The 21,399-nt window shown below is 49.5% G+C and overlaps 1 protein-coding gene across 1 annotated transcript in view; it reads right to left on the reverse strand.

The window, feature by feature from the left end:
* Window positions 1-19,101, reverse strand: part of CSDC2 (cold shock domain containing C2) — a 30,828-nt gene extending 11,727 nt beyond the window's left edge. The window contains 2 exon segments of the mRNA XM_045002546.1: window positions 18,791-18,849; window positions 18,852-19,101. Coding sequence (XP_044858481.1) covers window positions 18,791-18,849; window positions 18,852-19,086 — 294 coding nt within the window. The 5' untranslated portion in view covers window positions 19,087-19,101.
* Between the last annotated feature and the right edge of the window lie 2,298 nt (window positions 19,102-21,399).

The raw sequence follows: 21,399 nt of genomic DNA on the forward strand, positions 1-21,399 counted from the left end.
AGCTGCGGGAGGGATCAAAACCTTGTTACTTCTGCTTGAAGGAACCTTCAGATATTCTCTATGTAGGGGCTGGAATTTTCCCGACAACTTGCCTGGTGAATTTAGGAGGATTTAGCTCCACTACCTCCATTGCAATTAATGTGAGCTGTGCAGCTAACTCCCCTAGCAGGCTTTGAAAATTTCATCCTATAGAACAAAGCTACTGGTAACTCCCACTGGTTAGACAGATGGGGTGGGACTTTTCAGATGTGGTTTAGGGCAGGGCTACGCTAGAAACTTTTGCGGATATAGTAAATTCAGTTGGGGTGGGATTTGTGTGTGACATTTCTATACCAGCAAAAGGCCTAGTGTAGCAGTGGTTGTACGAGCATAAAAGATGGTAGTAAATATTAGCTTTATGATTTATAATGTTAAACTCTCATCATTGTTATATGCTAACCAAAGTCCTTTTTATGTTGTGAATCAATATATTTAGTGCCTTATATCTACTGAAATGGAAACGTACTTTGTCCTTCAATTGAACCTAATGGGTGAAGGAAACAATGAATTTAGTAATGGAATGTGTATAATCTTTTACCCTGACCTTACTAATATAGCCAGACACCCAGGGAAGGGACCCCTCAAATAATGAAAGGTACCTACAGAAGTATGTTATAATAAATAAGACTGGGTAATTTGTAAGGAATGCCTATGATCTAATTATGGTCTCTGAGCAATAAGAGATACTTGTGATTGCAAATGTTTTCTGTAAGGGGTGAAATGACCCACTGAAAGGTGTTTTTAACTCATTAAGAACTGCCAGTTGCCACAGCTGTCAGTAATAATGACCGGATCAGAAAGCCCTTTAGTCTAACTCAGTCATGGAACCTGGGACAGCCATGACAGAAATGCCATAAGTAATTAGGTAAGATAAGGTATCACAAGCAAAACAGGGTGAAACTAATCATGGGGAAGTATTTTTCCCTCCAAAAAGGCAGTTCTTTGTCTCACACCTTATAAAGGGACAGAGGTTTGGGGAGTTAGATTGGGAATGAACACTGCCAGCATTCCAGCAGGTACAGAGGAAAGGCCCAAACTACCTTCTCTTCACCATCCCAGGGTGTGGGAAGACATGTTTTCTTTCTGTATCCTGTGTGGTGCTGTGTGAATCTTTGATTAAATAATTCCATTGGAGCCAGTTATTCTGACATTTTCTGTTGTTATAACATTCCAACACACCACAAAGTGCTTTTATCACTGTAGCTTATTTTGCGTTGGGAACCAGTATCGTTGGGAACCAGTATAAGCTCTACTGGCAAAAACATTCCTTTGCCAATTTAAGCTGCATCCACCCCGGGGGGGTTGCCAGCCTAGCTATACCAACACACCTTTTCTAGTGAAGAGCTAGCCTAAGTAGCACAACTCCTACTGGTTTTCAGTGGGTCTTGAGTATCCAAATCTCTTTGGCACTTTTGAAAATCTCTCCCATTGTTTTCTAAATCCCATGAGTAGATTTGAGAGGTCAGTATGGGCACAACGCCCCCTCGTCTCTGCTGGGATCTAGGTGCTACTGGAATACGAATAAGAGTTTCTATACTAGCATTCAGAAATGTATCGGCCGTTGGAGAAAACAAACCTTTATCCCCTCTCCCAACCCATCTACGTAAGCTTTGTGAACATCCAGGCACGTAGAATTGGCTAATTTTGAGTTGGCCCAAAGGAAAGTGAACCCCATGGAAGCTGTTCCATTGAATAGAATCATCTCCGTTTTTGTCTTGTCATCCCAGATTCACGCTGTGCCTCACAAACTGGCATTGACGTCGACTACAATGTTGTCATCACCTCTTTCTTTTAACAGTCTTCTCCATTTCCGTCGCCTTCCCACTTAATCTCCTGCTGCTAAGCTAATGGTCTCAAGCTATTTTTCCCCCCCACATACAAGAAAGAAAGAGCTAGAACGGTATCTAGTGATGGTTCTGTAAGCTGAGGTACCCCTGCCCCATCCTTCCTCTTCTACCAGGGGCTTACCCAGACACTTTCCATATGTTAGAAAGCTCCAGAGGGACCCCTCAAGGATACTCAGGCAATAGAAAAATCACAATGCAGTTGTGGAACCCCCATCATTGGAGGTGTTTAAGAACAGGCTGGACAGACACCTGTCAGGGTGATCTAGGTTTCCTTGGTCCTGCCTCAGTGCAGGGGGCTGGACTAGACGACCTTCCAAGGTCCCTTCCAGCCCTACATTTCTGTGATTCTATGCCTTTTTGAGGGAAACACGCTGCAGAGTGACTGTTCGCCGGACTCCCCACTCAGCCTGGCCATGCCCAGGCCCATGACACCATCACTGAGACGGAGAGATCCCAACTTTTAAAGAAACCCATCAGTTTATTGCTTTAGAAAAGTCGTGCTTGTCCTGGGACTTGGCAATAGAACATTGACCTGCCATCTCTGCCACTGATCTGCTGCGTGATTCCAGGCAAGTCACTTCACACCCCCTGTGCCTCCATTTCCCCTCCTACCCTTTGCCTCAGCCATTTACATTGTAAGTTGTTCAGGACAAGGACTCTGTGCTGCTGCTGTACAGTGTCTAGCACAACTGGGCCCCCCATCTCAGTCAGGGCACTAGATACTAACATAATGCTAATGCCAACGCTAACAAGTAATTTTGATTTGAACCACAGAGCAGAAGTGGATATTGACTCAACACCCAGACGCCCTTTTTTGGGAGCACAGAGTTTGTTTCCCAATCCACCTTGCACGGATGGAAGAAGTAGTTTCTCTCTCTAGTTTCCCATTGTAAAGGTTTCCATGCAGATTTTAAGCTCCTGTATTACTGGCACGCGAAACCTTAAATTAGAGTGAATAAACGAAGACTCGGCACACAGTCAAAAATCAGGAATCATGACGGCGTGGGGGGACCTTCTGTTTTTAGAACCTTTAGCGTTCATGTTCTCAAGCTTCTATCTGCTGCCACGAAGGCTAGAAAGTCTCACATAATAAAGCTAGGGCTTTAAGACAGACAGCAAATTTGGAGAGACAAGCAATTAAATTGCAAGAGTTGGCAACACTCAGGTGCCGGACTTTACGCTAAGAATGAGAAATCAGATACTATTGTGGGCGATCTGACCTCAGCTGAAATCAGAATCAGAGCCATTGTCACAGGGGTGGGCAAACTATGGGCCAGGGGCTGAATTTGGTCCCCCAGATGTTTTAATCTAGCCCTTGAGTTCCCGCTGGGGAGCGGAGTCTGGGGCTTGCCCCACTCCGCATGGTTCCCAGAAGCAGCGGCAGGTCCCTCCTCTGGCTCCTATGCCTAGGGGAAGCCAGGGAGCTCCGCATGCTGCCCCGGCCCCAAGCGCTGCCCTGGCAGCTCCCATTGGCTGGGAACCACTGCCAATGGGAGCTGCAGGGGCGGCACCTGCAGATAGGGCAGCATGTAGAGCCGCCTGGCCCAGCCTCTGCATAGGAGCCGGAGGGGCAGGGACATGCCACTGCTTCTGGGAGCTGCTTGAGGTAAGCACTGCCTAGAGCCTGGACCCATAGGCCCCAGCTCACCTCCGCTTCCTCCCCGAAAACGACACGTGGCTGCTTTTTTCCCCTGGCTCCCAGCGCTTGCTGCTGCAAAATAGCTGTTTCATGCAGCAAGCCTGGGAGGAGGAAGAGCACAGCGCGCTCAGGGGATGAGCCGGGGCTGGGGTGGGTATATGGGGAGGGGTCAATAGGGGCAGGGAGGGGCAGGGTTTTGGGAAGGGGTTGGAATGGGGGTGGGACAGGAGCGGGACCGGGGTGGAGTCATGGTGGGGCTGGGGGGGTGGGGCACGAGCACCCACTGGCGCCATGAGAAGTTGGCACCTGTGCCTGCACCCCTGATGCCATCCTGCGCCCCAACCCCCAGCCCCGATCCCCCTCTGAATCTCTCGGTCCCAGCCCAGAGCACCCTCCCGCACCCCAAACCCACCCCAGAGCCCGCACACCCAGCTAGAGCCCCCACCCCCCGCACCCTAGCCTGGAGCTTCCTCCCACACCCTGAACTCATTTCTTGCCCCACCCCAGAACCCGCACCCCCAGCCGGAGCCCTCACCCCCCCCCCACACACACACCCCAACGCCCAATTTTGTGAGCATTCATGGCCCGCCATACAATTTCCATACTCAGATGTGGCCCTCAGGCCAAAAAGTTTCCCCACCCCTGCATTATCAGAATCCCAGAGCTAGTTGTTTACTCATTTTGAAATCACCATACGAGTGCGATCTCAACTGTTTTTGGCACTTGGCCCAATTGCACAGTAGTGCTAGCTCTGATGGCGCAAGAGGCATTTGGAGAGGTTGTTTTTATACATTTCTATCCTGTTGGGCAATTCAGTGGCCTCTGTTTGATGTGTATACGTGATGTCACCGGGAGGCAGCTGTTGTGGATGCATCACTTTGGGGGTTGTTTTGTTTTTAAACCACGTTCACTTTAACATGTGGGGAGAACTCAGAACTTCCCAAATGGAGGGGTGTCCTGGGCAAATCCCAAGGGCAGCTTCCGTGGGAGCTGGGGTTTATTTCACACCTCAGACTGTTCTATGGCTCTGCATTTAAACTGCTGCCACGGTCCAGATCAAAGGCCTTTGCACTGCAGCAGCGAATGAGTGACTCCTACGCCTCTGGTGCAGCAGACCCCTTCAGAGGTAGCGGCACGATGATATGCCAGAGACAAAATGTATTAGTTTTATCTAATCACATGCCTGAAATCATCCCAAACAGAACTTAGCTGGCACCAGCTCGGATAAAGTGATCATGCCCTCATGCAGTGTGGGTAAGTGGATTTCCAGGACATGCTCCATGTGAGTAGCTGTCCACCGTAGAATCAAAACTGGAAGGGACCTCAAGAGGTCTTCTACTCCAGTCCCCTGCACTCATGGCAGGACTAATTATCTAGACCATTCCTGACTGGTGTTTGTCCAACCTGCTCTTAAAAATCCCCAAAGATGGAGATTCCACAACCTCCCTAGTGCTTAACCACCCTGACAGTTAGGAAGTTTTTCCTAATGTCCAACCTACACTTCCCTTGCTGCAATTTAAGCCCATTGCTTCTTGTTCTGGGGATAGGACAATTTTTCTTCCTCTTCCTTGTAAGAGCCTTACACATACTTGAAAACTGTTATGTCCCCCTTCAGTCTTCTTTTCCAGACTAAACAACCCCAATTTTTTCAATCTTCCCTCATAGGTCATGTTTTCTAGACCTTTAGTCATTTTTGTTGCTCTTCTCCGGACTTTTCTCCAATTTGTCCACGTCTTTCCTGAAATGTGGCACCCAGAACAGGCCACAATACTCCAGCTGAGGCCTAATCAGAGTGGAGTTGATTAGAAGAATTACTTCTCGTGCCTTGCTTACAACACTCCTGCTAATACATCCCAGAATGATGTTTGCTTTTTTTGCAACTGTGTAACACTGTTGACTCGTATTTAGATTGTGGTCCACTATGACCCCCAGATCCCTTTCCTCAGTATTCTTTCCTAGGCAGTCATTCCCCATTCTGTAGGTGTGCAACTGATTGTTCCTTCCTAAGTGAAGTACTTTGCATTTGTCCTTATTGAATTTCATCCTATTTACTCCAGACCATTTCTCCAGATCATTTTGAATGTTAATCCTGTCCTCCAAAGCGCTTGCACCAGGCTGTGGGCATGGGAAGCAGGGCAGTTGTACAGAGGCTGCGAACATGATGCTGTCAGGTTCCAGAAGGAAAAGTCACTTTTGTCCAGGGGAGGGGTGAGAAAGAAACCACGTGGCTTGGCGGGGCTCATGGGTAGGTGCGGTTTGCATGTGTTGGGGAATGAAGCTTTGAAAGGCTAGCTTAGCGCCATGCCCCCAATTTGTAATTAAACCACCACCACCTCCAGCTGGGCTCATTTAACACCCCAGGAAAGCCAGAGATTTGAAATTCAGTTCCAATCTCATGCATAGCCTCCTGAGGAAGGAACAGAGTCCTTGGTGCACAGATAAAGGGGGTCCCCTCCCTCCACTCTGAAAAGAGAAGGTGCAGAGGGCTTTGGGGAAGTTTTCTAGATCAGTTCCAGTTTCAGGAAGAAAGAAGCCGAGTTGAGAAGACTCCCACCCTCCTCCCACAGGTTTTGTTTTCTCTGCAAGTTGCTGAGCCCAGAATGCTGCCAGCATTCATCCTGGCTCTGGCCTAGACGACGCCTGTATCCATACCTTAGCCATTTCCCATCTGAACAACTGCCATTGCCACTTGGGATCCCCCCAAACCCTTTACTCAGCTTCCGTGGGTCCTGAATACCAAGGCCATGCTGCTCTCATTCTAGGAAGCGGGACTGGCCTAGGCTAGGAGCGCTTTCCCAATATACCAGCACAGCGCTTCTAACGTGGGCACCGCTGTACTGGCAAAGCCGTGCTTTCACTGGTATAGCCACATTGACAAGAGAGGCTTTTGCCAGCACAGCTATGGCAAGCAGAGATCACAACTCATCATCACTCCCACTCTCTTTGGTGGCTTCCTCGCCATGTTCCTAACCACTTCAAACCATCCTTGGGTCCTTCCCCGGCTTCCTCACCAGCCCCCGACCCCTTCCACATCCTTCATCCCCTTCACTGACTTCCTGTTGTGATGAACCGGCTAGTGCCGATGCCTAACGCTGCCTTCTGCTAGGTGGAAACAGAACCGATCAGTAGAGAAGCATTAATGCCATTGTTCTGGTGAGACCTCATCTGGAATAGCATGTACAGTTCTGGTCACTCACGTTCAGGAAAGATGAATTCAAGCTGGAACAGGTGCAGAGAAGAGTTACCAGGATGGTCAGGGGAATGGAGGGCCTAGTTGATGACAGGAGACTGGAAGAGCTTGGCTTGCTGCATCTAGCAAGAAGGCTGAGAGCGAATATGCTTGATCTCTATCAATACACTGCTAGAGGGAAGGGGTAAATACCAGGGAGGGTGAAGAGCTATTTAAGCTAAAGGACAATGATGACACAAGAACAAACGGGTATAAACCTGCCACGAACAAAGGTCAGGCTAGAGATTAGAAGAAGGCTTCTACCAGCCAAGGGGCAAGGTTCTGGAAGAGCCTCCCACTAGGAACTGTGGGGGGCAAACCACTTAATTAGCCTTAAGAAAGTGCTGGACAAATTTCTTAGTGCAGTTATAAGACGGGGCTGATTGTGATGGCCGGGGAGAAGGCTCAGCTGCCCCAGGGGCTCACTTCCAGTTGATGCCTTATGTTCCTAAAGCTCATGCATCAGGGTGTCAGTGGGTCACCTGTCAGGTTCAGGAAGGGATTCTCCCCCCCCACACACACACTCCCACAATGAATTCTGTGAGGGTTTTATTTTAATGTCCTTCCTCTGAAGCATCAACAAGGATGGCCACCACTGGAGATGAGACATTGGATAGGTGGGGCCAGGCTCTGAGGTGGTACCGAGCATATTTCTCTTTTTCCCACCCCCCCTCTCTCTCACCCACTCCCTCTCTCCCTCTCTCCTGGCTGGTTCTGGCTCACATGCTCAGGGCCTAACTGATCACCATTTGTGGAACCGGGAAGGAATTTCCCCCAGGTCAGATTGACAGGGACCGAGAGGCTTGGGGGTGGGAGTTTCACCTTTCTCTGTAGTGGTGTGGGTGCAGGTCACTTGCCAGGATTATCTGTATCTACCTCACAATCATTTCCCTGCCCTTGTGGGGGCCTCAGCCTCAGCACCTCGGTCTCTCCTAATCTCTGCCTATGGCACATAAGAGTCTACTCTCAGACTAAGTCCAGAAGGGACCAGCATGATCATCTAGTCTGACTTCCTGCACATAACAGGCCACAGCACCTCACCCCACCCACTCCTGTAATAGACTGTCCCTTAACCTCTGGCTGAGTTACTGAAGTCCTAAAATCATGGTTTAATAAGGTGACCAGATGTCCCATTTTTAAAGGGACAGTCCCATATTTTTGGGACTTTTTCTTATAGACACCTATTATCCCCCACCCCGTCCCATTTTTTCCACAGTTGCTATCTGGTCACCCTATGGTTTAAAGGCTTCAAGTTACAGAGACTCCACCATTTACTCTAGTTTAAACCTGAAAATGATTTGTGCCCCATGCTGCAGAGGGAGGTGATTCCCCCCCCCCCCACCCCCCAGGTCTCTGCCAGTCTCCTGTGGGATTGGTAATACTTTGGGCTAATTTCAGTGGTAGATGTAGTGGGGGCAGGGGGGAGGGGTTGCTGGTGGCCTGTGATATACAGCAAAGCATCTATTGAGACCTTGAGGGTCCCTTCTGGCCTTAAGCTCTGAGTATGATGATGCATCATAGGCCTTATACTGCTAATTATCTGTGGAGATTCTCGTTTACTTCGACATAGGGGGCTGTGCTTTTGGAGCAGTATGATCAGCCTTCTTCACCCATCATCCCCAGGGGAAGGTCTGAACAGTCATAGTGGGCAGCAGAGAGACATCAAAGTTCCAAATGGCCACAAATTTGCTATACTGTCCCTTCTCCCAGCCCCATCCACCTTTCCTGCCTCCTACCGTTCTCCTCTCACTGGAACCAGACTGGCTCACATCATAGCATGGGGGGGCGTGGGGGGGGGGGGAAAATGGGACTTTTTGACTGTTTGTAGAATGTCATCTAGTTCCACTGAAACGAAACGTCAGGATTAGGTAACTTCTTGCACCATCACTCCAACGATTGCACCAGAGCCCTCTGGCTCCTATATTCAGTAGAGGGGACTATTTCCACTTCCTTCTCCCCTAGGGGAAGCAGCAGTTGCTACAAAATGGTACCATACATCCTCCTCTGGCCCGCTCCATTCTAAGAGCTACAGCCTACAGGACACACACAGAGACCCCAGGGCACACCAGTTCTGAAACCTGGATCAGATCTGGATTTAGCCAGACAGCCTGATTAAGAGAACAGCACTACAGAGATGCATCTAGGGCCCCAGTTTCTGGAGTCATGTGATTACATCAGCAGGGCAGCTTTTTTTAATAAGAGTTTCCAGCCCTTATGGTTAGTTATGCTTGGGTCACGTTTAGCAATCTAGAGCCATCTGCTGGAGTCTGCAGGCAGCCTGGAACAGTGGCTCTGAGAGGTGTGAACTGCACCGGCTTGTTAGCAGGGTTCTTCCAAAGTCAGATAAAATCACCCCAGTAAGGGATTATGGGTATGACAGGACAGAGTGTAAGGGGCCCTGCCCTTTCACCCAAGCAGGTAGATCCTGGTTGCTGAGTTAAGTACTAGGGGAATCCCAGTCTGCCACCCCTGCTTCTCCAGAGGGCCAAGAAAACAGAATCCCTGCTGTCCTCCGGAGGGTAGGGAAGAAGAGGCCCCATAATGCTGCCTCTGTCTCTCTAGGAAGGGAGTGGGTGTCCTCCTGCTATCACCAATCCAAGTTGGGATGGAGCCACAGGGTCAGACATAGCCCCAGGCCATGGGGCCTCTCATATCAGGGCACAATACCTTACTCCAGCCCTCTTTGGGCCCAAGACAGAACCCTCTAGCTGAGCCCCCTTTTCTTTTAGTCAAAAGAAAGCTTTGATCAACCATCTGTGACCAGCCCTGCTTGGGGTAAAACAGCAGCACACTTGCAGAGCTGGGGGGTGGGGGGAGAGAGAGAGCCCCAGTAGGGAAAACAAATTAGTCAAAATGCATTGAGAGAGCTGGGTGGAGGAAGAGCAGGACCTCAGGGCTAGAACAGCAGGAAGGGACATAGTAAGCTGCACTGCAGAGTTTTCTGCTTTGGAGGCTCTTATGCTAATTTTCTTGCATCACTTCATTCCTATTCTGGTGCCAAGCACCACAGTGATCTGCACCTTCCAGATGTCTAGACGGAGGTATATTGGCAGATGCAAGGACAGGGTCAGGTCTGCAGTAGCAGGAGATACTGCAGCTCACAAGTGAAATGTATTGACAGAGTTGTGCAAGGAAGGTTGCCCAGCACCTGTATTGTGCCTGCTTGAGACCAGTGCTTTCAATCCAGTTAAGGACAGTGATTAACCCTGATTTTACCTCCAGATATGCCATGTTTGCCTTCTCTGAAGGCATGTGACCAGCCTCCAGGAAGAAGCAAGCACGTCACCGTAGGTCTTTGCTAGGATACAGCTGGCATTTTGGGTGCTGTATCTTTGGGGAACGTAGGGTCATATGTCACTAGATCTAGTGACAGATCCATTCCCTGCCTCTCACGTAGTGAATGGGAAGAGGGGTGGGGAAGTTCTCAGGAGACAACGCAGCAGCAGCTTTTGGGTATGAATTGAATGCTGTCCAGACCTAGAGCATGGCAGTGTTGCCAACACCTGGTTTTATCAGATGACTTGCACTAGTTGGCATTTTGCATAAAGCTCCAGCTGATGAAGCCAAGGGATTACAGGAGAATCTCAGCTCTCCTTTAAAAAGAAAGTTTCTAGCTTTCCTGGTTGCGGAGAAATGCGCGAAAACATGACGATAGTGTCACCGAAAGGCTCAAAACTCAGATGGCAAAGAACAAGACCCCAGTATTTGTTATTATTTGAATTTTTTAAGCCACGCTCCTGCTTTGAGCACTTGGGGTAGTAGCATTGGAGTAGTACCCTGTATAGCCACAGAACAGATACATTGTGGGGAGTGGCACTGCTGGCTTCCCTACCCACATGGACCAGGCCTTCCTCCTGATCTGGCCTAGAGGAGGAGTCTGTCTCCATGCTCAGTTTTGGCCCTGTTCATGGCAATCTCTGGCCTCTTTGCTCAAATAGTCAAGAAGGGAGCCAGCTGTGTCAGTGGCTCTTTACAACAAGGACCCTTGTCTGTTAGGAAATTAGCCGACACCCCCTCCAACCCACCACAAGTCTTTACACATGGACCACAGAACAGTCAGCAGCTTTGAGTCACTGCCAGTTCAGGGGTCACTTGAGCCAGCGGCTGAGAAGCGACAGGCTGGGTGTCATATCAGACACCGTGCGACCTGCTCTTTGGGCAGCAGAGGCAGAAACATCCGTGTGCTGGAAAAGGCGACGTCAGAGAGGACGTGCGCAGCAGCGAGTGGCACAGTCCCAACAAAGCACCTTCCCGGCCTGCCCTAATCCCTGCAGGAAGCAAGGCAGTGCAGTAATCAAGGCTGAAATAGTGTTGTCCACGTACAGACATGTCCCGTCCCCCTTCTACCCCCGCCCTCCACCCTCTCTGCTAGTGAGTCACGCCTCCAGCATGCAGGGACCAGAACTAACTGGAGGCAGGTACAGGGACTGGGCACACACACCCCCTGCCCAAAGTCCCTCAGTGCAAGAAGCAGCCCCATGGGGGATGTCAGACTAAATGAAGGACCATTAAATGCCCCAAGATCTCCCACAATGGGAGATCACTCAGATCAGTCTGAAATAAACTAACAGCTCCTGCCCTTCTTCTGGCATCTGAACTCTAACAATGTCCGAGGGCTCCGTCCGCCCCCACACTCAGATCCTGCCCTCAGACTCGGGAAGAGGTGGGGAGGACAGATCAGAAGAGCAAGCTGGATTTCCCCTGGGACGTACAGTGATCTCCAAGAAGTGGCATGTCTCTCATTGCTGGAGAATGGCACTTCATTACTTTGTACCACAGACCAGCTTAGGCAGCCTGCCTCAGACCTGTCCCCAAGCTCTCATTTGGGCTGTCGGTGCCCTCCAGTGACCCACTCCCATTGAGGGCTTGCCCTTTCCTGCCAAGAGTCTCACAGGGGTGCCATCAAATTGTCTATCAGACACTTGTACTTGGAGACTCCATCCCTAAGGGAGTCTGCAAACAAGCCTCACTGGATGATCCTCTTTGTCCCTAGACTAAGCCAAAGCCAACACCTGCCTTTCTCTTTCCCCCTCCTCCTGGCTGCCCCTGGTTTCCAGATCAGCCCCTGCAGCAGTGATTTCTCACCTCCTCTGCCTCTGCCAGGCTCTTGCTGCTGGATCCAAGGGTCAATCCCCCAGGCTTGTTTGTGCCCCAGCAACTGCGTTGCCTCTCTCCTGTCTGCTCCTGTGGCCTTGGACGGCCCCTCCACCCTTCCTATGTGTGCTCCCCTCCCCTCCCACACGCAGCACTGAGCGCAGCTCTGGCAGAGGGACAGCTTCCTATCTGAGAAACACCACCCAGCGTGCTGAAAAACAACACAGAAGGCTGAAGGAGGGGAATCTGTGCCAACCCCCCAGCCGCACCGCTGCGTGACACAGCCAGGGATTGCTGCCACCTAACAGGCAGAGAGGTGGGGGCTGGGGACTCAAGAGACGGGCTCCAAAATGGACTGGACCACGGTAGAAGCCTGCTCACCTCTGCCCCAGTCCTTTACAAAGGACGGGAAGCCAGGGCTCTGGTCACTGGCGGTCATTATAGATCCCAGGGCACTTCTCAAAATTAGGGTTGTTCACAATAAGATCCTGGCCAGACACCAAATCAGATAATATTCTGTTGGCCTAACCTCATCTCCTATGGGTTCTAATTGTCACTCCCCCGCCTAAGGCATTGTTGGATTGTCACTGGCAGTCACAGTCCTCAAGCCACGCAACCCCCACCCCAATAGAATGACAAAGCTTAACATTTATCTAAAAAGAACAGGAGTACTTGTGGCACCTTAAAGACTAACAAATTTATTTTAGCGTGAGCTTTCGTGAAAGAGCTGCAGCTCACGAAAGCTCATGCTAAAATAAATTTGTTAGTCTTTAAGGTGCCACAAGTACTCCTGTTCTTTTTGTGGATACAGACTAACACGGCTGCTACTCTGAAATTTATATAAAACAATCTCTGTATATTCCGCCTGCTCAGCATTTGGGATTATTGTAGCATCATTTCCCTTTGCTCAGATATTGGCATTTGAAACTAAAGGGATTATCTTCCCCACCGCCCAAGTCTCTTCCTCTCCCTTGGGGTCCCACCTTCTCTGCCTTCCCCAGTCAATCCTGGAGGGCAGTCAGTCACCCAACACAATGCCTGTAACATCACAACCACTTCTGTGGCCGTGAGAGAGGAACATCGTAAGCAAGCTCCAGCAGAAAGAGAAGCCAAGTGTTGGGGAGGAAAAAAAAAATCTCATTCCAAAAGGCACAAATATCTGCATTAGCCAAGAAGGAAACACAGGAAGTTGCTGGCAGAGCCAATGCTGTTTTCCATTAGCATCTCCCACCTGTTCCTTGATGCCTCGTCACGCAACCACACGTCAATCTCTGTGTTGTCACTTCTTTGGGATTCTTCAATTGTTTTATGAGGCCGTGGGGCAGACCCATGACAACCAAGATTCCCCCACACAAGCTTCTTGTCCCTAGCCTAAGTGGATGGGCTGAAGGGACATTTTGTAAGAACATGGAAGAGACACTGGAGGCAGAGATTGAGGCTGTCACAGAAAGAGCCACACAGGCAGCTGATGGGATATAAAGTAGCGCTCAGCATTCCCATGGCACTCTACAGCTGCTACTCCTGGAGGAATTCTGTACCAAGATATTAAAAATTCTGTGCAGAGTATTTTAAAATTTGGCAAAGTTCTGCATATTTTATTTGTCAAAACAATATAATCATGCCAGTTTCAATTATTTTGGTAATTTATTTCTAAATACCTGTCAGCAAGTACATCTGTAACAATACAGACAACACAAGAGATTCAGGAAATGTTTTTTGACAAGTAGATTCCCTGCTAGGCTTATTCATACAGAACTCTGGGTAATAATTCATTTAAACTCCGGTACAGAACCATATTTCCCGCATCCCTCAGAAGCGGTGTAAAGGCTTGGGGAAGTCAGGGATAACGGAGGAGCTGAGGGAGATGCAAGTAATTGCTGGGAAGGAGCCTGGGTGTGAACTTACAGTGCTCAAACATAGGTGCTGAAGCACCCCCTGGCTTGAAGAGGTTTCCATCATATACAGGGTTTACGGTTTGATTCAATGGCTCTCAGCTCCTCGCCCCCCAGTACAAATTGTTCCAGCACCAATGCCCCCACTAGCCCTTCTGAACCCCAGTCTGTGACTCCCCAGCAGCCCCATGTGCCCCACGCTGTCTGTCATGTGTCCCCCACCCCCCATATCTTGGGCCTCCTGACCTGGCCCCACGAGCGGGGCACTGAGAGGAAGGCAACTTCTTCTTTCCCCTATCCACAGCTGGGACTGGCTGGGGAGTGACTGCTCTCTGTTCTGGTGCCACAGCAGCCCCTGGTGGGTGAAAGGCATAACTACAGCACCTCTCCAGCAGAATGTATTTTCTGTGGGGAAAAAACATTCTGCATGGCACATGAATTCTGCGCACACACAGAATTCCCCCAGGTGTCATCTACCAATAGAGATGACACATAACTCTTGATGATGGGAGGGAGCACAATTTCAAGATGAGGGGGGTGGCATGTGACCATCCCACCCATTGCCTCTGGGCTAAGGAGCAGCAGCAAAGTCAGGAGCACCAGGGCAGCAGCGAGCAAGCTCCTCAGGGAGCATCTCATTGGTGCCTGCCTCCACAGGGTAGGGCTGGGCTCCTTCAGGAGAGAGGCAAAAATGCATCTGGGTGCAGCTCAGAGCTGTGCTGCCTGCCCTACCTGGGGAGTGCCCGGCCATGCAGAGGCAGTCTGGCAGGGAGGGATGCCAGGCAGCCAGCCAGTGTCCTGGCTCCCACAGCCTGTGCAGCTCCCAGCAACTTCCAATCCACCAGCTCCTGAGATTAGCAAGACACCAGGGCCAGTCAAATAGCAACACTGACAGGGCCCAAAGGGCATCACCTAGTCCATCCTTCCCACCATGAGAGATTGCATCTCAGGGTCTCCTTTTGAGGAGTGTGGGCATTTGGCAGGGCTGAGGTGGGAATGCCAGGTATGATTATGTTACACCTCATCTGCAATTACATATGGTGTTCCCCGTACATCCCCAAATCCACAGGGCAGCATCCAGCTTCACACAGCAGTGTCATGAAGCTAATGCCCACTGGCCCATTCAAGTGCCCTGAGTTTATTTCAGGCACCACTGATGCCAAGACACCTCATGACAGCAGTCCTAGTATTTGTCTTGTGGGCATCACAAGCAGGGAAGGGACCCTCCTTTCCACATCCATCTCTGCTGCAAGGGAGCAATCCACACTCTCTGTTTCAGAGAGACAGGAGAGCCCTCCCCCATTCCAGAGACCAGTTAAGGGTCCCAAGACATGGGATAGTCTGCTCAAAAGTCAAGCAGGGTGGAAACCTTAGCACAATGGGTCACTATGGGATAGTCATACTGACCGCAACCTAATCTGAAGCCTCACCACAAACAAAGGAACGGAGGAAATTAAAGCCATGGCAAAGATGGACTAGAGCAGTGGTTCTCAGCCAGGGGTCTGGGGTCCCCTGTGGGGGCCATGAGCAGATTTCAGGGGGTCAACCCAGCAGGGCCAGTGTTTTAGACGCTCTAGGGCCCAGGGCAGAAAGCCGAAGCCCCACCACATGGAGCTGAAGTTCGGGGCCATGAGCCCCACCACCCGAGGCTGAAGCCGAACGTAGCTTTGTGGGGGCCCCTGTGGCATGGGGCCCCAGACAACTGTCCTGCTTGCTACCCCCTAATGCCAGCCCTGGCTTTTATATGCAGAAAACCAGTTGTGGCACAGGTAGGCAGTGGAATTTTTATAGCATGTTGGGAGGGGGCAGGGGTCAGAAAGAAAAAGGTTGAGAACTCCTGCACTAGAGGATTGGAAAAGCTGTGAATGTATCAGCACAAGAGTCCTTGCTCTTCCCATCTGGCCAGAGGGAGATGCAGAGGGGCTTGGGAGCACAGAGAAAGCCTATTTCATACCCCTCCCCAGCAAGATTCCCCTTCAGATCCCAGCAGCCACATTCTTGCGCGTAAGAGCTGTATCAGGCAACGTGGAGGAGAGTTGTTGAGAAAAACACCTTGTGTTGCTCCTCTTCTACACCCCCAACAGCCATGCTCCCCTCTGCCATGGGGCTAACAGTGCTTCCTTCACAAATGTTTCAACCTCTACCAGCCTTGGCAATGGAAATCTGAACAACAGACCTGCCCAGGGGAAGGGAATCCAGGTCACTCCCATGGCACAGTGCTGTGTGCACCAACGCAGCTCCACGAAATGGAAGAAGTCAAGAGGTTTTCCAGTACAGCTCCCTGCCTAGGGCTGACAGACTCATTCCCCCCAGGCATTTCCCTTTGGAGGAGAACAGAAACTCAGTGGTTTTGCTTGGACAGTAGGAGTAGGTGAAAGCCATCCGAGGCCAGGACCTGAGTGTCCAGGCCTCGCACTCGGAGCTCATTTGGCGGTGCAGGCTCAGCAGCCTGTGTTCTAATTAAAAACAAACAACCCTTATATTTCATTAAAAACAGTGCAATAGTCCAGAACCCTGCAGTTTTACTCTCTCCTGCAGCAGCATGAGTGACAGCTACCGTAGCTACTTCAAGAAAGGAAAAAGGAACATTTCCAAGCATCACTGACATAAAAAGAGACTGTTCTACCAAAGAATATGCAAAAACCTAGTTCAATTATTCAAGACAGGCTATAGACACATCAGCTTTCATCCAGAGCTCCCTGTGTCCCATTCATCGGAAGGGCCCACAATTTATCAAACAAAAAATCTCTCTTTTAAATATAGACACATTCATTTGGGAGCTGGCTGTGACCTCCTTTAACTAAACACCCTTTGGGTGCCTCCAAATATGGCAAGGATGCTTTTGAAAAGATAATAGCCCCCTTTGCTCCTGTACTGAGGGGAGGGAGAAAGAAAATCCCTCAGATGTCATTCAGCCAAGCTACTGTCTACATAGCTAGTTTGGTTAATCTGCCCCTGTGAATCAGTGCCTCCAGCCCTTTAATCATCTCTGTTGCTCTTCTTCATATTTCCTCCAATTTGTCAAGATCTTTCAGGTAAGGAGGTGCCCAGAAGGCAACAATATTTCAGGGGTGGTTGCACCAAAGACATCTAATAAACGGGACTGCTACATTCCTGCTCTCTAATTGGATGCCTCTGCACATCCAACCCCAAGTTGCATCAGCTTTCCAGTGGGTATAGCCCATCACAAATTCACGTCTAATGTGCTGTCCACTCTCACACCTTGGTCTGTTTGAGCATTCCTGCTTCCCTAGCTTCTCCCTTCCAGAGACTAGCTGCTTTCAGATTATTTTTCCTCTGGAATCTCATTTAGTTATTTCCTGCACATCTCTCTCACTTATCTAGGTCGCTAGTGTTTGCAACTCCTCCCAGTTTAGAACCATCACGCATTTCCTTGTGCTATTTGCCACCTCTTCCAGATCATGAATAAAGATGATACGTTTTAAGAAGGGGCTGATCCCTGCAACATTTCACTGAAAATCCCCCCCCCCCCCCCACTACTGCATCAAAGGGAGCATGCTGCCAAACTGGAGACCACCATGTGTATTTCCTTCACCCTAGAAAGCATTCTTGACACACCCTGGACTCAGGCAAGGAGATAGCGGTAGTATGGGCAGAGAAAAGTGAAAGAAGCATTCTGGCCTGTAGCCACACATGAAGCTGGTCTAACACCCCCAAAAAACAAATTGTCTAGACAGACAGATCTCTCTTGATATAAGTCTACACACACATAAAATTAGTTTGTCCTCAGAGTTCAGTAACAAAATTACATTTTAACCCCCCCCCCCTTTATATACACACCCACTTAAGGTCACTGGTCCGAGAGCCGGAATGGGCTGCTCCCATGGGTGATTATTCTAACGGATATTAATCTGGGAAACGCAGTGATCAAATAAATAGGTTCCTATAAACAGGTCTGCTGCACTGGTTTACAGATTGCCCTTATTCTTTCTTCCTTTCTCCCTCCTCGTCAGATCAGAGCTCTGGTGTCTGGCAGGTTTTTATAAATGCTGTCTCTACCCAATGCTAATGAAAGCCTCTTATCCCTGCCTGGGTTGGTTATAGTGTCCTGCAAGCAAGAGTGAAATCACATCACAAGCAATGCACTTTCACTTACATGTCCTAGATGTTAACTGCTCCTTTAGGGAGATGAATCACAATAAGATAAATAAATCAGCCATTTACTGGATTCCAGATTTAAAGCTCCCCTCCCTTGAGCTGAGCACACTTACCCCTCCGAGAAGCAGCCACGTCTACAACAGAACAGCCCGATTAGTGGTAAAATAGAAATGTCACCTTTAAGCTAGATTATAAACGCCTCAGTCAGTGCTAGGCTACTGGATTTGGGGGCTGGTGATGGAAGAGAGAACAAACAAGCTATCGGTGCCAAAGGGGTGGGGGTTGGAAAGAGAAGCCATCATGGAGTCTTGATTAGCCCTTTAAAAAAAAAACAAAAAACCATAATAATAAAAAAGATACCCAGCTTGTTTTTAATGGGAAGAGTGGCTGTTTTAATACCTCAAGCTAATGTCTCTATACACCCTCTTCCTTCCTCCTTCGGAGGTCTGACTTGCTGTTTGCAGGCAACAATTTTAGTCAGTCAAAAAACAAAACAAACCCTCTTTAAAACATCATCAAGGAGCGGTTTTAACAAATCGCACCCCCCCTCTGAAAATGACAGAGTAGATACGAGACGTAGCCCAGCTGATCCCAGTCTTCGATGGCAAAATTACAGCTATTCACCCACAGCAAAAAAAAAAAAAAAAAGTCTCACACACAATACTACTCCTGATGCCAAAGGATTTTTTTAAAGGTATGGGAGGGGGAGAAGAGAGAGAGAGAGAAATAGGAAGGGAAAGTTAATTCACATTTCATTTTACACCTTCTCCACAATCTCAGCACAGCTGTTTAATCTCCGAGGATGAGTCACTGCACACCTACGTCTCTTAGGGCAGGATTCCAGAGGATACCAAACGCATTTTGCCTCCCCTCCTGCAGCTGTAATTTACAAAGCTTCAGCGCCTAGAGTGGATGAAGGCTCCGCTCTTACCTTGCGGGGAGCAGCGGTCCTCTCACGCTCAGCCTCACTCCGGGGTTTTTCTTCTCTCCCCTCCCGCCTCTCGTCGGGCTGCTGGAGGCTCCTGATGAATTGAAAATATTTGGCGTGTGTGATGTTGCACCCTGAGCTTCGCACGTTATACACTCCTTCCTCCTGACGTCAGGATGCTGAGAGAGGGGCAGGCGGGAGGGATTTAGGATGATAACTGCTACTCTGGATTTAAAGAGACATGTATTTTTTGCGCGCGGGGGTGGGATTTGGAGCACATCTCTCAAGAGTTCAGACATGACTCGTGCTGGGGGTGTGAGAGAGAGAGATGACACATGACATAAGACGGGGAGCCTTGAAAACTGCCGGGAAAGAGGCTGATTATGAGGAATAGAAAATGACCCAAGAATAGCAGAGGATGGAAGCTGGGATTCAAGGAGGGGGCAGGCATTTATTTCATTGGCTCTGGTAAGTGTAGCTAGACTTGCTCTAAGCTGCTTCTAGTCATTCCCAGTCATAATCAGCTCTTAAAAATCTTCGGAGATTTGTAAGAGCAGGTTAGACAAACACCTGCCAGGAATGGTCTAGATAATACTTAGTCCTGCCATGAGCGCAGGGGACTGGAGTAGAAGACCTCTGGAGGTCCCTTCCAGTCCTGGGATTCTATTATTCCTTTTGGATAGGTCCCCAGAGAGTAGTGAAGGGTAACTTCTCTTCCCCAAGGCCTTTAGTCCTATCCACCCTATCCTGCTGCCTCCTCAATACCTGTCCCCGGGGCAGACTGTGAAATGCTATAAGCTCTGCTGCTTGCAGTAGGCAGATGACACTCTGCTTGATGCCATCTTTTCAACAATCATGGGTAAGGATAGGATTTTGTCATGGTTATTTTTAGTAAGTCACAGACAGGTCATGAGCAATAAAAAAAAATTAATAATCATGGAAGCCATGACCTGGCTGTGACTTCTGCTGCTGCAGCTCCATGGTTTCCCCCACAACTGTGGTGACTCAGAGCTGTGGGGTTCCCCCTCCACCCATGGCAGCTGGGAGCTGCAGGGTGACCATATTTCCCACAGAGAAAATGGGACATCCCAGCCGCTGGCCCAAGGTCCTTCCCCCTCCCCCAGCCTCAGGGACCTGCTTGCCCCAGGATGCCTGGGTAGATGTAGTAACCAGAAATCTCGGTTCACTTTCAGCTGGCCAACTACCAATACTCATTGCTAGCCCCCTAGCCACAGAGATCTAAGACTCTGTCACTGCCAGGCTGAACTATAGCAACTCGCTCCACCTGGGGCTGACAACCCCTGGAGATACCCAGAAGCTGCATGGTCCACCATGCTTTCTAAGCAGAGCTACATGACATCTGCTCATCACACCAGGGGCTTGGCACTCTGTGTTGGCTGCCATTTGCATTTCAGGTGCATTTCAAGGTCCCCCTCTTCAAAGGCCTGGCTGGGTGAGGCCCCAGTTACTGCAGGGGCCATACCTTTGCCAATCTTGCTATGCCCAAGAGAGCCACTTCAGTGGGCAGAGCCTAGATTTCTACTTGTGAAAGCTCAGCTTATAAGGCATCCTCAGGAAATCGGAGTGAGCCCAAATCTCATTGTCCTCAAGTTTATGTGGCTGGGTAGGAAGTGTCTGTACCTGCTGCTGCTCCTGCTGCTTTGGCAGAGCTGAGGAAGCAAAGCAGCACTAAAGGAAGGAGAGCTGTGGGCTCTCACCTGCCTCCTCATTCTGCTGCTGCTGCTGCAGGGCTGAACCAGGAGGCACTGGGACTGTGGTCCAACATGTTTTTAAGCTATTATCTATATACTATTAAACGGCTTTAAAATAAAACCATCCCTTTGGGCATTTTTTTAAACGATAGATTTGTGACTTTTGCCTTTTTCCCCTGTGTTCAGACTATGGCTTTCCATACAACTGACCATACCAACCCCCTAGCCCTACTCAGCGTGCTGCGAGACACACTGGGCTGAATTTATCCCTATGCGGGTGCTGAGCCCAGTGCAGGGACAAAGAGGACAGAGAAGGCACCTAGGTCACCGTATTCCCTGGGGTCAGATTCCCATCTCAGATCACAGAAGCCCGAGTAGCTCTCCTAGCTTGGGATCCAGCTGCAATGGCCACCGTAGCAGTTGGGAACAACCAGGCATAGGAATGCATTGGACACCCCCGCTCTCATCCTGACACGCTTTCTGCACTGGGTGCTCTTGTGGGATTGGAGAGTAAAGCTGTGCCTGCTGGGGACTCACCCTATGTCCAGGGGCAGACCCAGCTGCCTTACAGCCCCTATGAATCAGCACAGGGAAGGATTCTGCCCACTGGCTTTCAACTACAGATTTTCACCTATAGAGTTTTCCCAAATAACCATGATGTAAAATGAGCCACTAGCACCCAGTCTCCCATGAGAAATTGACTTACCTAGAGAAAGGAGAAGAGATCTACCTTCTAGAGGTGATGAAGTACCTTTAAATTTGTGAGGCACTCAGATACTACAGTGATGAGTGCCACAAAAATGCTGTAACAAAGTACATAATGTGTCTGTAGCTTTTAAAATATTTTTACTTACTTGTTATGGTGCCATAAGTGTACATGGAACTGTATAATGAACTTTC

This window comes from Mauremys mutica, chromosome 1, assembly GCF_020497125.1.
Source record: "Mauremys mutica isolate MM-2020 ecotype Southern chromosome 1, ASM2049712v1, whole genome shotgun sequence".
In the NCBI taxonomy this organism is placed as follows: Eukaryota; Metazoa; Chordata; order Testudines; family Geoemydidae; genus Mauremys; species Mauremys mutica.